Here is a 17728-nt window from a genome sequence, read left to right on the forward strand (position 1 = left end):
TGTATACCAATAACTGGCTCTACAATTCAACGGTGGCACAGATTCTCATGCACATCCAACAGAAAACAAGACAAATGCCATGAAAAGGCAAAGCAGATTTGATGTAGCATTTCATTTACACAGAACCAAAACTAAAATAAATCTTACCAAAACTTTTAACACTATTTTAACTCTTAACACTAACTTCTAGGTTTTTTTTTTTTTTTCTTTATCAGCTGTTTTTAATAAATGCCTGCCTCATAAGAAGCTTCTGGTAAACAGAGTCTCAAGTATGAATTCAATTTCAAATTTTCACTTTAATTTATTTAACATTTTTAAAGCTAGCAGCAGTTTTGGGCTTATTCTGCACTTCAGTGCTTGTGGGTCTACCACAAATAAATTAAATATTTGAAATGACATGAAAATGACAGCTACTGTCGTCCTCTGAGAGCACAAACAGAGACCCATTCTGGCTTTCATAGGGCACTAGGCTCTAGAAAATATCCAATCCCCTGCTGAGGATACAGGACTGTTTGGGACGCAGCGAAAGCTACAGTGAATCTGTGTCTTTGATATCTGTTTAGGCTGGCTTGCGTTATTAAATGCTTGTGTGATATTTGTTTTAGAGACAAACAGCATATACTGTATGTAAATGAGATTTACCATTATTGTTTATGAGAATGCAATACAGGCAAAGCAAAAAAATATATATAATAATTAATGTGTATGGTCAAAATATAGTTTATAGTATAACGTCTTTGTGGTAAAAGTGATATATAAAAAATGAAAACCCTAATAATTTAACTTTACTCGAAAAAGTAAACTTGCATCTCCAAAAACGTCAAAAAAAAAAAAGTGTAATTAAGTTCACTTAACTTGGTGTTCAACTTGGTGTTTAAGAACTGACTTAAATAGTTAAGTTAAGGTAACTAGATGCAAGTATTGTAGTCTTAACTAAGTTTTGCAGAAATATTGTTGTTTCTACTTAATAATTTTAATTTAATTGATTCAAATTTAGAACAATGTCACATTTAAAAAAGAAGATTATAACCGATTCTAGGTCAATCACTAATTCAGGGTGTCCTGTGTTATATTTCATGTAGTTTAGTTAATGTTTGTTACATTATTTTAATTTCACATGTGTTACCCTGATGGTGTCTAGTGTTTGTGTGAGTGACACTGAGCACTGTCTCTACATGTTTATTGGTCATTGCTCTTGGAAAGGCCACTACTGATGAACTTCATGTCATCATGTGCCTTTCTGTAAATACTACGGTGAGTAACAATTCATTATAAAGTGAAAAGCATATGTCAGAAGTTTCAGAAGGTTAAAGTATTAAGTTTATGTAATTTAATAATATAAACGGTAATGCACCATAAAATATACAGGCATCAAAATTACATCCCGTAAAGCCTGAAGTGTGGTTACTATATTTTTTACAGTCAATTTCTGGCAACCACAGCTGACAGTAAATTTAACAACTATTTGCTATAAAAAACAATCAATAATACCAAAAAAGGAGCTAAAACCTCTATGAATTCTTAATAACAACTATTTTTATGCCCCCGGAAGTTCTCTTTGACCAAGGAAACATAATTTTATGTTCTCCCCAATTTGGAATGCCCAATTCCAAATGTGCTCTAAGTCCTCGTGGTGGCGTAGTGACTCACCTCAATCAGGATGGTGGAGAACGAATCTCAGTTGGTTCCATGTCTGAGACCGTCAATCTGTGCATCTTATCACGTAGCATGTTGAGCGCATTACCACGGAGACGTAGCGCATATGGAGGCTAGCGCTATTCTCTGCGGCATCCAAGCACAACTCATCACGCGCCCCACAGAGAGTGAGAACCACATTATAGCAACCACGAGGAGGTTAACCCAACGTGACTGTACCCACCCTAGCAACCAGGCCAATTGGTTGTCTAGGAAGCCTGACTGGAGTCACTCAGCCCGCCATGGATTCGAACTTGTGACTCCAGGTGAGGTAGTCAGCATCTTTACTTGCTGAGCTACCCAGGCCCCCTACCAAGGAGACATAATTAAATAATTCAAGCGTAGGGGATTATGTGTATTTCCCATATCCTCAGTTTTGTACTCAATCTTTTGAGTTATTTAACACTTAATATCTCAAGTCTATAGATGTTGATATGACCCCTAAGATATCCATACAGTTAGTAGAGTAAATAGGTTCCAAAATCAAACCGTATTGTATTTCCTTCAGGTTACTAAAATAGTGCCAAATCTGAATAAAGTGATAAATACGTCCTGTTTCTCTTTCTCAGAATCATGAATTTGTGGACGAGCAAACCTATGAAACGAGCTGCATGGAGGTTTCCATGATGAAGCCATCCATGTCCCGCTCCTCCTCACTGTCCTCCTCACCGCACGGGCTCTCCTCCTGCTGCTCACGCAGAAACAAGCGCAAGAGTTTCAATGTGCCCAATTCCAACATGTCCGGAGGCCGCAGGGGGAGTATACAGGAGCTCAGCACCATCCAGATCAGGGAGAGACCGATGAGCAACAGGTACACACACACACATACATACACATGTATACAAACAGGGAGGAGTTCTGGACCTCCACCCTCAGACCAGTATGCACAAATTCACAAACACACAATACAATTCATGCTGTAAACCTGAGCAAAATGGAAATCTCTATACTGGTGCAAAAGACTCTTTAGTATGCAGATGGAAGACTGTCAGAACAACTCACCTTAGTACGCCCACTGACAGACACAGGGTGAATCTGCTCAAGCCACTGACATTTGGACAGATCTTCCCACAGCACATAATTTAAAAAAAACGTTGGTGTTTTATCACATAATGATGCCATATTTGGTCTCATTTTGCAGCTTATGTCATGAACAGAAAATGTATGCAATCAATGGAGATGTCCAAGGATCCTAAAGTACAATTTAAGATTAAATTTGCTCTAACATGATTTTCAGAGATATGTTATTGGGCCTATGTCCCCATTAGAGGCCTCTGTTTTTTTTATTTGTTTTTTTTATTGTCTTTTTATTTTCAGTCCACTGTGATGGCTTTTTCTTTGATGTTGTAACAATGCTTAGAAGGAATAAGAACTGGCCTCTCCTGCAGAACAGTGCATCAACTGTTATTGATACGATTGTCTAGACAATACATATTCCTTTTTACTGTTTGTATATTTAATTGTGTAATAAATAACTTTGCTTGCTTTAAAGGTTTTAACGATATTTCCTTTTATCATTGATTTGAAAGCTAACGGGATTCTAACATTTATTCAATCATAAAGTGAATTAAGACTACATGTTTAGACCTTTGTACGATTATCTGTAAGCCTAGATAGGTCTCTTAAGTTCTGAGAAACTACAGAGGCTCTGACTCACTATTTTACACTTTAGTTTAGTTTAATCCTACACTTTCCATCTTCTTCCTAGAACTGTCATTTAAACAATATGATTACACAAGAACAGATTTATCTTAATGGAGTCTGATGAATTATGAACAAAACATTATCATTCAACTGCTATTTATTCCGAGGATTGGTTGTCAGTGTAGGCTTCAAGCCTTACAATACACACAAGCCCAGCTGTGTGCGTGTGTGTGTGTGTGCATATGTGTTGGCACTATGCCATCTCTCTCAGCCACCTTGGCAAAGATAGACACACACACTTTGGCAAGGACGATGCACCCTCTTACTGTGATATTTAGAAGTGGGGTTTGTAATACTGACAGTTTGAGCATGCTATATGTATGTGGTGTTTATTTCTGGCTAATGTGCATTAGTTGAGTATAGTTGTGTCTGTTTGAGATTATGTTGTGGGCAGTTTTTATAAACCTAGAGGCTATTGATTAACTGTCCTATTAACTGTCCTATTATGTAAATAATAGTAATATTCAAAACTGACATTAACACTTAAAGGGGTCATGTCATGAGGAATCCTTGATATTTTGTCACATAAGATGTCATTGTAAAATAAAAACATACTATACGTTTCAGAACTCAGAACTTTGTCTCCAGTCCAAAAAAAAGCAGTCATCGATTCCTCCCTGCATAAATGACTCGTTTTGAAATCTGCCACATCGTAATGTCAGGATGTGGTTTTCATTTGAAAATCCTGACCTCCACAACATACGTAATCATCGCTGTGAATTGATTTAGAGAGAGCGGCTGAGGTTCTCCAACACTGAAAGTTGTATTGTAGTTTGCTTTTAAACAATGGAAAGATGCAGAAATTGAGTAAGGTCCCTAGATGTTGTAGTGTTCCTGTGTTGTGGAGCCTTCTGAAGGATCCCAACGTTAATAATGAATGGCCTAAATGTATTTAAACTAATTTCCTGAACGTGTCAATGTGGTATTATATATTTGTTCGGCACATTTTCCTATGGATTCATTTGAGAACCAATATGATTCAGGCTTTGCAAAGAAACTTACATATATTGAAAGATGGAGCAGTGCCAGCTATATTGGATACAACATTAATCCCGGTGAGTAACAAATTTAAAATAAATCTGTCTGTGTTTGTTTCTTCTGTCAGATATTGTATAGTCAGCTATTTTATCGCAAATAAACTTTGATCCAGACTCCAACGCAGATCGGTTTATGCTATTTACACGCATACTTTTTAGAAATACATGAAATTTTGATTTCCGATAAAATTATTTTATTATTAATAGGGATGTCAATCTATAAAAAAAATAATATTGAATTAATTACATAATGTCCCGATTAATTAATCGCATTTAATCACATTTAATCACATATACAAATATTTTCTGAGAAAGCCCTCATATAACAATAATTCAATATGTAATGATGAAATAATTATACATAGTTATCTTTAAATATTAAAAAATTATATATATATATATATATATATATATATATATATATATATATATATATATATATATATATATATATATATATATAAAATAAAAATATTCTGATAATTAAATGCATTACATTCTTATGGCAGAGTTAATCTTTGATAAGACAAAAAGCGTCTTTAGAATACAATGTGTTGTTTACTACCATATTATTGAACATAAGCCAATCATTGGCACACAGTTCACAGCAATCCATTTCACAAGTGAATTTGTCAATAAGTTGGAGATTTATTATGAGGGCTTGTTTAAGGATCCATATATCAATGAACAGCTGCGTCAGACATGCTTGTGTAGCGCCTCGAGTGCGTTGCGTCATAAACATCTTGAGATCACTTAGTTCAGATTTGCGCGCTATCAAGTGTTTTGAACGCAAGAACGTAACGCATGTTTGTGTTGTGCTGCAGCTGGATGGTGGTTTTCAATAAACTGTGCAGTGCCACGCAGCTGAAGTTTCACTTACTGCCCTCTGGAGTAAAAAGGTGGTACTACAAGCTTGCATTTCTCAGGAATCTTCCTTATTATGATCCGGGGGCATTGCGATTATTTGAGTTTTTAATGTGTACATTTTTACAAAATTAATCGCACAGAATTAACGCGACAAATCGACAGCCCTAATAATTAAGAAGCACTGAGTGCAACGAAAGACAATGGTGTAATATACGCTAGTTAGGTTGCCAGCTGTCTCAACTCACGCATTAGCCAGTATTTAAGCAGAGAAACAATCTAAAAACAAACAATAAAGCGAAACCACAGTGGACATTAAATCAACCTACAAAAAAAAATGAAAAAGTTGCATTGAGACTTATTAAACCCTGAAACTAGCACCTTGTGTTAGTCTGGACAATTTTCACAATTGTCAGCTTTGTATAGCATTAAATGGTCTGCCTGCCATTGGAAGCAACATGGGGTTCAGTGTCTTGCCAAAGAACACTTCGGGATGTGGAGTCATGTGGGCTGGGAATTGAACCGCCAACCCTGCGATTAGTGGCCGACCCGTTCTACCACCTGAGACACAGCTATTATTGAAACAGCGTGCCGACTTTTAAGTTTTCAATTGTTGTTTCAGTTGAACAACTGTAGCAGATTGATTTTGTGCTTCACATAAATTGGGACATATAGCTATCAATGACTGCCTGGACTAACTGCTTTTAGGGGATATTGTAAATTGCTTACATGTTTTCATTCCTTCATTCTTTAAAAAAATTGTTCCACGTGTTATGGCAGGGGGCTTTTGCTCTGCAAAGATGTTATCCAGTCATAACAGGAGATATGTATATTGAAGTCTTAAAGGAGAAGTTGCACAGGAACAAAGCATTTTAGACAGGGTGTGAGACAGAGACAGAAAAAGGTCAGGTAGTACTACATTATGACTAATATTATAAGTGAATCTCAAGGGAAAAATAATGTATGACATGACCCCTTTAATAGCATATGTAATCTGCAGTGCACTCTGAGTATTGAGTATGCAGTGAGAAGTGCATTGTACGTAGTATGCAAAATATGCAGCACATAGTATGCAGGATACAGTGCATAGCACATAGTATGTGTAGTATTTAGTATGCAGTGTTTAGTGCATTGTATGTAATGGCTAGTGTAATGTTGTAACAAATAGCACACACGTACCACTGCTGTGTTATCATAACATAGGGTCTGTGGAGGCCCATCATTTTTGGCTATTTTAGTGTTTTCTGCACCGATTGTTTGAGGAAAAGTGAGTTCTGCAAAATAGTAAATGTGTTAAACGGAGAAGAAAGAACTGGACTTTCATTGGTAGCTGAAAACATTATTAAATTAGAAAAAAAAAAATTTGAATTAATGAACACACAAGGGGCGGGGAATCTGTAGAGCTTTATGAATGACCAGCGTTCCATTTCTTGAGAAATCTACGGAGTTCTTGCACATTGATTCCGTGTGGGCACGCGGAATTGTTCCCATAGTGATTCATGCTTTTGGAATCCTGTAAAGCTCCAGTTGTGGCACTCCCACCATGCCAGAATACTCTGGGAACGCTAACATGATTCCTTCCAACAGCTGTGGGAATTTGCTCATCAGCTGGATATCATTCTCACCCCCTTTCTTTCCTTCTCTTTCAATGCAGCCGTTCCAGTCTCAATGCCAAGTTTGAAGAGACGGTACCCCTTAACTCAGAAGAGCCCTCCTACATCACTGCCGCCGTCATCAGCATGTCGACGTCGCCTGTGACCACGCCCGAGGGCGGAGACTCCGCCAGCTCGCCTGACTTCTTACAAAGCAACATTGTCAGGGTGTCGGCATTATAGGCCATCCACCATGACCATTAGCCACTTTTAATATGGCAAGTGTACACTAAATCGGGAGGGATTAAGAGTACCTCCTAGTGTAGTGTTGTAGGCATTGCAGCTGGACCTTTTTTATCAGCTCCTGACTAGAGCTCTGCTTCTCTGAACTGGAATATCAGCACCACCTCTAGGCCCATCACGTCATGTGACTCACACTTGGGCCAACAGACTTTCACTCAACCCATAGACTCATAGAGGGAATCAATGACCATAATTACCATTGTGGTAACTACTTCTATAATTTTTAAATATTGTGTGTCTTTGAATTGTTTGTCTTAAATTTGGTGGGATTGCGAGGTATTTGTGATGCAAAAGGAGTGTACCAGCAGGGGTGGGATTCGACAGTAGCATATTAATGGTTTTAGACAGCTTTACATACAGTACACACAGATACTTTTGATACTACAAAGTAAAGCTGGGCTCTAGAGTGTGCGTTCGGATGCTTTTGTGTGCGTGCGTGTGTGGATGATAAAGACCAATCCCTTGCATGTTTTGCATTCTTAGTCTTTTGTCTTTTTTCAATTCGGCATGAGCAATAATGACTGGCTGTCTCTGTAAAGGTGTGTGAGAATGTGTTTTCTTTGTCAATACTTTGCTTAGTTATATAGTATTGATCTGCAGCTGTCTCGAACCCTGAACCCCCAGTATGAGTAAGAAGCAGCTGTTTAATTGTTTTATTTGCTGTCTGAGAGAATGGCCTATGTGAATAAGTTGATACAGTCAATACACTCAGAGTTTGTGCTACAAATAATTATTATCTGTGACTTCAACAGAGTGGGTTGTAAATTTTCCTTCATGCTCTGTTTTTATAATTCTTGGATGTCATTTTCCAGAGCTATCACATATGGTATGTTATTTGTGCAGTTGCTGCGATAATTAAGGCCTGTAATGGTCTACAAGTTCACCATGTTAAGGTCAATAATGACCTGGACTTGTCAAAACATAGGCTACAATGGAAGTTAATGAAGATTTAATTAACTAAAATCATGGACAACTGACAACCGTGAGTTCTGTTTTAGTTTCTTTCCCCAAATCCTCACTCTCAATCTATCTCCCCTCGAATTTTTGCAATTAACTTTATTTTTTTTAAAGTCAGGAAACACAAAAGACAGAAAAGTTTTTGGTTACTGCAACCTCTGCTCACTTTCTCTCCCACCCATGTTGTGTTCACTCCTTGTCTGGCCTGATGGGATGTTTATTTTTCATATTAATTTTGTGAACGGTACAAGGCAGAGCTAAACGGAAAGCGAAACGTCTTTTGTGTTTCAAAATCTGGCTATTTTCTCTGACTTTCTCACTGTCACGAACCCCGCTCCCTCGCTCCGCCCCCTCGAGCTTCCACGCTCGTTCCGCCCCCTCGAGCTCCCACGCTCGTTCCGCCCCCTCGAGCTCGCACGCTCTTTTTGCTCGCTCGAGCCCTCACGCCCACTTTGCGCTTACTCGCTCACATGCTTGTAGGCAATCTCCCTTCCTCGAGTTTCTCACGCGTTTCCAGTCCCCCAGAACATTATGACCACCTGCACTCGCGTCATCTGCACTCCTGCACATTAGTTTCACCTGCACTCGTCTCATCATCTGTCATGGTTTACACCTGCACTCACCCCTATATATATCACTACCCTTTCGTCTCACGGTTGTTGGTTATTGTATTTAGTTTCCCGTGTCTTTGCCCCCCGCTAGTCTCGTCTAGTTTTGACTTCCTCTCGTTCACCTCTTAGCTTGCCAGCTCCCCTTGTTCCCCTGTCTTTTGCTCCCACTAGTCTCGTCATTTTCCTCTTGATTCCCCGGCTTTCGACCTCACGCTCCCTTTGACTACTCTTCACTGGATTTGCCCTTTTTCTGTACTTTTGCCTGCCTGCAATAAAACGCAGTTTTTGCCTTACATTGTGACTGTCTCTTCTTGTGCGGGTTACAAAATAACCAACCATTACCGAAGACAGTCACAATGCCCCGCGCTGAGGATTCGCGCAGCTCACTAGAGCGGAGGTGCACGTCACATTCGGCGCGAGGAGCTACAGTTTGGAGGCAGGACCAAGCGCTCGCGGCCCAGGGGCAGCAGGTATGTCCCTTGTCTGATTTATGTCACCCTGTTTCACCTGTGTCTGCCCCTGAGCCCGTTTATGCCTCCAGTGCATTTCTGAGCGCCGTAAGCCTTCAACCCCCTGAGAGGTTTGATGGCTCTTCGGGCGCTTGCCAAGGGTTGTTTATGCAGGGCAGCGGTTGTAGAAATTTTAACCGTGCCCTTAACATTATGGACCCAGCGGCCCAACTCGTGGGTTTGCGTCAGGGGAGTCAACCCTTGGAGGCTTATGTGGTTGATTTTTGTGCCCTGGCCAACCATGTGAATTTTGATGAGGTAGCTCTGAAAGACATTTTTCAATTTGGAATGAATGAGCCAGCCTCATCATTCATGCCTGGTGGTCGCTGCTCTCTCAACCTGGCTCAGTTTATTGACCTCGCCCTACTGTACTCTGGTTCCTCGTTTACTGTGGGGGAGGCAGAAACTGAACCAGCGTTCCATACCACGGCCCCCGTCTTGAAGCCTACCACAGCCCCCGTCTTGAAGCCTACCACGGCCCCCGTCTTGAAGCCTACCACTGCCCCCGTCTTGAAGCCTACCAAGGCCCCCGTCTTGAAGCCTACCACGGCCCCCGTCTCGAAGCCTACCACGGCCCCGTCTCGAAGCCTACCACGGCCCCCGTCTCGAAGCCTGACACGGCCCTAGCCCCGAAGCCTGACACGGCCCTAGCCCCGAAGCCTTACACGGCCCTAGTCCCGAAGCCTGACACGGCCCCAGTCCCGAAGCCTGTCACGGCCCCAGTCCCGAAGCCTGTCACGGCCCCAGTCCCGAAGCCTGTCACGGCCCCAGTCCCGAAGCCTGTCACGGCCCTAGTCCCGAAGCCTGTCACGGCCCTAGCCCCAAAGCCTTACACGGCCCTAGCCCCGAAGCCTTACACGGCCCTAGCCCCGAAGCCTTACACGGCCCCAGTCCCGAGGCCTGACACGGCCCTAGTCCCGAAGCCTGACACGGCCCCAGTCTCGAAGCCTGGCACGGCCAGCGAGTCAACGCCCATGCCTGCCACGGCCAGAGAGCCAGCGCCCATGCCCGCCACGGCCAACGAGCCAGCGCCCATGCCCGCCACGGCCAACGAGCCAGCGCCCATGCCCGCCACAGCCAACGAGCCAGCGCCCATGCCCGCCACGGTCGGCGAGCCAGCGCCTGTAGCCTCGACCACCCCAGAGCCAGCGCCTGTAGCCTCGACCGTCCCCATGGCCACATCCCCTGTTGGCCGAAGACGTAAGAGAAGGAAGAGGGCCCCTTCTCCCCAGTCTCGTCTTGTGCTCAAGACCGCAGAGGTTCCCTCAGAGTCTTCCACAGCTCTGCCGGGTTCTGCTCCGCCACCAGAGTCTTCCATGGCTCTGCCGGTTTCTGCTCCGCCCCCAGAGTCTTCCACGGCTCTGCCGGGTTCTGCTCCGCCCCCAGACTCTTCCACGGCTCTGCCGGGTTCTGCTCCGCCCCCAGAGTCTTCCACGGCTCTGCCGGGTTCTGCTCCGCCCCCAGAGTCTTCCACGGCTCTGCCGGGTTCTGCTCCGCCCCCAGAGTCTTCCACGGCTCTGCCGGGTTCTGCTCCGCCCCCAGAGTCTTCCACGGCTCTGCCAGCCTCTGCTCGCCCCTCAGAGCCCTCGCGGCCTCCGCCTCCTAAGCCTCCCAGGGCTCTTCCTCTCAAGCCTCCCAGGGCTCTTCCTCTCGAGCTTCCTAAGGCTCCTCCTCTCGAGCCTCTCAGAGCTCTACCTCCCAAGCCCCCCAGGGTTCTGCCTTTCAAGTCTATCGAGCCTCCCAGAGCTCTACCCCTCGAGCCTCCCAGATCTCCGCCTCTCAAGCCTCTCAGGGCTTCTCCTCCCAAGCCTCCCAGGGCTCCTCCTCTCGAGCCTCTCAGGGCTTCTCCTCTCGAGTCTTTCAGGGCTCCCCCTCCCAAGCCTCTCAGGGCTTCTCCTCTCGAGTCTTTCAGGGCTCCCCCTCCCAAGCCTCTCAGGGCTTCTCCTCTCGAGTCTTTCAGGGCTCCACCCCTCAAGCCTCTCACGGCTTCCCCTCTCGAGTCTCTCAGGGCTCCTCCTCCCCTCAAGCCTCTCAGGGCTTCGTCTCTCGAGTCTTTCATGGCTCCCCCCCTCGAGCCTCTCGAGCCTTCCAGGGCCCACCTCTAGAGACCTTTCCACAACCTTTTTCCCCGAGCCTCTCACGGCTCTACTCCCAGAGACTCCAGAGCTTCCTACGGCTCTGCCTCCCGAGCCTCCTACGGCTCCGCCTCCAAAGCCTCCTTCGGCTCCACCTCCAGAGCCTTCCAGGCCTCCGCCTCTAGAGCCTCCCACGGCGCCACCGTCATTGGCTCCACCTCCAGAGCCTTTCAGGCCTTCGCCCCTAAAGCCTCCTTCTGCTCCACAGCCAGAGGCGCCTACAGTGCCGCCTCTGATGGCACCGCCTTTCACGGCTCTTCCCTGGCCCCTGACACTCTCCCTGTCCTGTGGCCTCTTCCCTGGCCTCCTGACCCTGTTCCTGTCCGGTGGTCACCTTCCAGACCCCCGGACCCAGTCCCTGTCCTCCAGTCGCCTTCCAGACCCCCTGACCCAGCCTCTGCCCTACGGCTGCCCCCTAGATCTCCCGACCACCCGCCTGTCCGCTATGTTCCCCCAGACCTTGCCTTGATACTGCCCATTGACCCCATGGACTGTCTCATTTCTCTCTGTGCCCCTTGGACTACCCTCAATTTTGTTTGTGTGTTTTGTGGGTTGTCTGTTCAGGGTTTTTTGTTTGTTGGGTTCGTTCAGCACCACTTCCTCGCAACCGAGCGCAGCCGTCAGGAGCCGTCCGTTTTAGAGGGGGGAGTACTGTCACGAACCCCGCTCCCTCACTCCGCCCCCTCGAGCTTCCACGCTCGTTCCGCCCCCTCGAGCTCCCACGCTCGTTCCGCCCCCACGAGCTCGCACGCTCTTTTTGCTCGCTCGAGCCCTCACACCCACTTTGTTCCTACTCGCTCACATGCTCGTAGGCAATCTCCCTTCCTCGAGTTTCTCACGCATTTCCAATCCCCCAGAACATTATGACCACCTGCACTCGCGTCGTCTGCACTCCTGCACATTAGTTTCACCTGCACTCGTCTCATCACCTGTCATGGTTTACACCTGTACTCGCCCCTATATATATCACTACCCTTTCGTCTCACGGTTGTTGGTTATTGTATTTAGTTTCCCGTGTCTTTGCCCCCCGCTAGTCTCGTCTAGTTTTGACTTCCTCTTGTTCACCTCTTAGCTTGCCAGCTCCCCTTGTTCCCCTGTCTTTTGCTCCCACTAGTCTCGTCATTTTCCTCTTGATTCCCCGGCTTTCGACCTCACGCTCCCTTTGACTACTCTTCACTGGATTTGCCCTTTTTCTGTACTTTTGCCTGCCTGCAATAAAACGCAGTTTTTGCCTTACATTGTGACTGTCTCTTCTTGTGCGGGTTACACTCACATTGGTATTGGAGGCTTGCAGACTTAAGCTCAAATACTAGCCATTCCATTTTATACTCCAAAGTTTGTGAGTTAACTGTGAAAAAAACAACAACTATTGCTTATTTATTATCTTTGTTGAAATTCCAATAGTTTGCATGTTGTTGTGAGGAAGGAGAAACTGGCTAGCCCAGATCAGAACTTTTTGAGTTTCATCTTATTTTCGTCTCTCCCTTGTCTTCTCATTGCACATGTGAGGTACTTTAATCTGAAAACATTTTCCCCATCTCCTACTATATAAAGAAAAGATGGCATCAAACAGACCTCTTTATTCACTGCAGGGCCATCTTTGATTTTTGATGGGAATGACAACGAGACTGTGAGGGATAGGCGTAATGTCTCTTCAATGGACTGTACTGCAGTTTAAAGTGTTTTTGGATCATTCCGCGGACAAAACATTGAAAAAACATTATTACAAGAACATTCAGTAGACAAAGAATTACAGACAACATAAGTTGTGGAAAATCAGATGTGATCTAGAAGCTTTATACAATGTGTGTAATTGAAGAGACGGTTAATCCAACCCTCACAGCCTCATTTTCATTTCTGTTGAAAATCAAAGATGGCGCTAGTGTGAATAAGGTCACGACTCATTGTGACCTATAACAAGGCAACAATGGGTGCCATGCAACCAAGACCAACTAGTTGAAAAGATTTGGGATATATAGTGATATTTAGTTGGAAAACGTAGCATTAGCTAAAAATAAACCATTTCTATCCAATTTCCAAAGATTTCCTCTTTGATATTGGCCTTATTCACTTTCTGGAACTAAATCTCACCCCAACATTTCTCACTTGCAACCACATTCCAAACAGGCAAGCTCCGCCTCTGATTATCATTGAAAGGGGATCATCCTACTAGATTCTGATAAATATGTTGGAGATTACTGTCCCATCGTAATTATCCCCACCCACTCTGTGTTTAACATAAAACGTATATACTGTATCTCCATAAGCCATCTGCACCCAAAATATTAATGAATCATCTTTCCTTTGATGTCTGGAATGAGCAAGAAATTTGTATTTAATGTCAGAAAATATTTGTATTATATTCTTTACACTGATGTCAGTGTAATTTGTTATGCTGAGGTGCTCTTTATTTTTGATTTACCATGTGACTTATGCAACAAAATGCTTTTTTTGTAAAGATATGCTTTGTATTAAAGGGTATACTGGGGGTATAGAATCTTACAAATGCATATTTTTAAAATTCAAATGGTGTTGATTATATACTGGCAGCCAAAATTTTGGAATAATGTACAGATTTTGCTGTTTTGGAAGGAAATTGGTATTTTAATTCACTAAAGTGGCATTTAACTGATCACAAAATATAGTCAGGACATTACTGATGTAAAAAACAGCACCATCACTATTCACTAATCTAGACAGGTCCCATTTCCAGCAGCCATCACTCCAACACCTTATCCTTGAGTAATCATGCTAAATTGATAATTTGGTACTAGAAAATAATTTGCCATTATAGCAAACACAGCTGAAGTTTAGTGTTGTCTTTGTGTTTGTTTTTGAGTTGCCACATAGACTGTAATAGACTGGCGTGTCATTAAGGTCAATATTAAGTCAAAAATGGCAAAAAAGAAACAACTTTCTCTAGAAACTCGTCAGTCAATCATTGTTTTGAGGAATGAAGGTTTATACAATGCTTGAAATTGCCAAAAAGCTGATGATTTCATACAAATGAGTACACTACAGTCTTCAAAGACAAAGGACAACTGGCTCTAACAAGGACAGAAAAAGATGTGGAAGACCAAATGTGCAACTAAACAAGAGGATAAGTACATCAGAGTCTCTATTTTGAGAAATTGATGCCTCACATGTCCTCAGCTGACAGCTTCATTGAATTCTACCCGCTCAACACCAGTTTCATGTACAACAGTAAAGAGAAGACTCAGCTGTGCAGACCTTATAGGAGGAATTGCAAAGAAAATATTTCTATGACTAGTGCTACAGGAAGTGTTGGGTGAAATGTCACCTGAGTAAACTGACAGCTAGAATGCCAAGGATCTGCAAAGCTGTCATTGCTGCATATGGAGGATTTTTTTTATGAGAAATCTCTGAAGTAATTTTTCATGTTATTAATGTCCTGACTATACATTGTGAGCAGTTGAATGCCACTCTGGTGAATAAAAGTACCAATTTCTTTCCATAAAAGCAAAATCTGTACATTATTCCAAACATTTGGCCACCAGTGTATATTATAAATGTATTTAAATTGTAAAAAAAAAAAAAAAAGAAAAAAGAAAAAGAGCTGAAAACTAAAAGAAAGAGTGTTGCTAGTGCACCTGTGCTGTAAATTCGTTCTTCGGTGTAGTGAAATTTATCTCTGTTTCTTAATTTTTCCTAATTTCTCAATGACAGAAATGTTGATGTCTCACTGTTTACTTAACGGCTTTGGATCATTTTTTTCCTGTTTTAAGGGAAACAGGAATGATGGAGTGCATGCGCTCACGGAAGACTTTTGGAGTTTCATCATCGCCCAAACAACACAAGTTCACCTTTTTTTTTCAGGACCCACAAGGGACTTTTAAAACAGATTTCCTGTTGATATAATGTACATTTAAATGACTACCAGGATGATGACGGTCCTTTTGGAATTTGTTACAGCTTGTGTTATGGACATGAAAATATGTGAATTATTGAAAAGCTATGGAAAAGTTGTTTAGTCCCGTGCAGTGTCTATGAATAAATATAAATAAATCATTGTCCTATTAAAATACAGATAAAAAAAAACTGTTGTATTGTGATCATTGAGGCTATATCTATGAGCGAACAATTTTATAAACACAGGCACTACAGGCACTTAACATGATTAAGTTACACATTAGCTTTCTAAATGCAATGACCGGTCATTTCTTCCTTCTGCACTGGAGTAGAGTAGAGGGATGAGAAGGGTGGGCAAGCAGGGGAACACACCTATTTATCATGCTTGCACAGAACAAGCCCACCGCAGGGCTGTGGTGAGCTCCAAGCGGGTGAGCGATAGGGGTATACATTAGCATATTTTCCATCAGACCAAGGGTAATTGAGATGCTTGAAGTTGGTTGTAGGAAGAGACAGTATCTAAGCAAGGCTGAAGGATCAGGCAGGGGGACGACTTCACCACACACAGGAGGATATTGAAGTCAAACTTCATACAAGCTGCAGCTGTCTGTTTGCGACCTTGCTATTTTCGCAGGGAGGTGAAAGGTTAATGGTTTTATTTCCCAGCGGACTCGTTTTACTGTACTCAGCGAGGGAGTGAGAGTGAGAGTGAGAGTCTATGTCCCAGCTAACAAATTTAAGTTGTTACATTGTGGTTGTGGGAACATGAAAATGTTTAGTTTCGTTAACGTGAGTAGAACAGTATTTTTTTATCTAATGTTATTTCAGTGCCACTGGAACGGAATCGCAAAAAGAAACGTTGTTTTTAATCAGTTTTCCAAATACACCACTGTCTTCTGTTGATCAAACAAACAAACAGACTGCCCCGCCCCCAACTCACGCCATTGGTTGAGTCAATGTTGTTGTGTCAGGCTGAATGGGCTGCTCAAAAAAAAACTGTGGATTTTTTTATAGCACAAAACACAGTGTTTACAGTTTTTCAGAACATTAAACTATAAAACGCTTACTTACAGTTTCTTACGGTTCTTACCCTTTCAGATGGGAAGAGATATAAAAATGTTTACATTTTCTATTCTTTTTTTTTAAGAAATGGTTTAAGACACAAAGTCTATCAAGTAAAAAGTAAGTAAAGGACGTTTTCACCTGACCGATCTCGTAAATTTGGCAATAGTATGTTGAAAGTTCTTCAACTGAAATCTGCCCCCAGTGGACGAAACTGGAAGTGTTGTTGAACATATGGGCATGTGTGAGCTTAATTTTCCGGGTAACATTTCCACAAAGTGGCACCAAAAGTAAGTTGTTTTAGTTGTAAATTATGAACTGTATATCATGCAAAAAGGAATGTAACACAGTAATGCATATTTTATTAACCATACACCGTAACCTAACCACCAGTGGAGTACACATTTTATATTAGAGTATTCGATTTTCCACAGGAACAGAACTCACGTCAAAGAGACACCTGCACACCAGTTTGCCATGCGAGGAACCAGTTCCTAAAGCCAGCAATGCTGGTCTTCTCAACAACTAATGGAACAACAGTCTATCTCTTTCTTTTCTTTCGCTGTCTCTCAAAGGAAATGAATAGTGAGTGGGGGTTTTAACAATGTAGGAAACAGTATGTCTTTTGTAAGCTTGTATGACGTAATTCTGTGTGCTCCTCTCTTTCTATAAATCAGATCCTGCATCAGCAGTAAGCTTTAGGGGAAAGAGGAAGATAAAAGGATAACTTGAAGCTCTTGATGATCTTTTAAAAGCTGTAGTTGGAATAGCAATTTGGCTGTTCATACTATTTCTGTAGTATGCAGTATGTATGCTACTGTGTGCAGCATGTGAATTTTCTGAATACATGTAATATTTAGATTATCTTTGCCAAAATATTTACTTTGTGACCTTTTTATACAAAATGAGATAAAAACAAAAAAACTAAATAATTGCTTTTATTTTCAAGATTGTTGGAAGTATGCAGTTAATTTTGCAAAGTATGCAGTAAGCAGTGTATGTAGTAAGCAATGTTGCTTACTACATATTTGAATTGTGTCGCTGCTTAATGTGTACATTCGCATACTTTAAAACAATTATGCAGTTTATACTGCACTGTATGCAGTAAACGGTGTATGTAAGCAATATAGCATACTGCATATTTACATTTTATTGATGTATGAGTACTATTTCACACACTTTTTTAAAAAATTGTAGGAAGTATGCAATTAATACTGTACAGTATGCAGGAAGCAGTGTATACCAAGCAATGTAGCATACTTCATATTTGAATTTTATCGCTGTACAATGTGTAAAATTATTTGACATACTTGTTTTTTAAAAAAGAAGTGTGTGGTGAAATGTAGCATCCTACGTATTTTATTTTTACCACAGCACACTACTTACTAT

The 17728-nt window shown here is 42.3% G+C and overlaps 1 protein-coding gene across 1 annotated transcript in view; it reads left to right on the forward strand.

Annotated features, from left to right (window-relative positions):
• Window positions 1–15449, forward strand: part of LOC127638680 (potassium voltage-gated channel subfamily D member 2-like) — a 165074-nt gene extending 149625 nt beyond the window's left edge. The window contains exons 6-8 of the mRNA XM_052120314.1: window positions 2265–2506; window positions 6955–7399; window positions 15154–15449. Of these exons, the coding sequence (XP_051976274.1) occupies window positions 2265–2506; window positions 6955–7135 (423 nt within the window). The 3' untranslated portion in view covers window positions 7136–7399; window positions 15154–15449. The remainder of the gene's footprint in view (window positions 1–2264; window positions 2507–6954; window positions 7400–15153) is intronic.
• Window positions 15450–17728: the final 2279 nt, after the last annotated feature.

This window comes from Xyrauchen texanus, chromosome 47 (assembly GCF_025860055.1).
Source record: "Xyrauchen texanus isolate HMW12.3.18 chromosome 47, RBS_HiC_50CHRs, whole genome shotgun sequence".
NCBI classification, from domain to species: Eukaryota; Metazoa; Chordata; class Actinopteri; order Cypriniformes; family Catostomidae; genus Xyrauchen; species Xyrauchen texanus.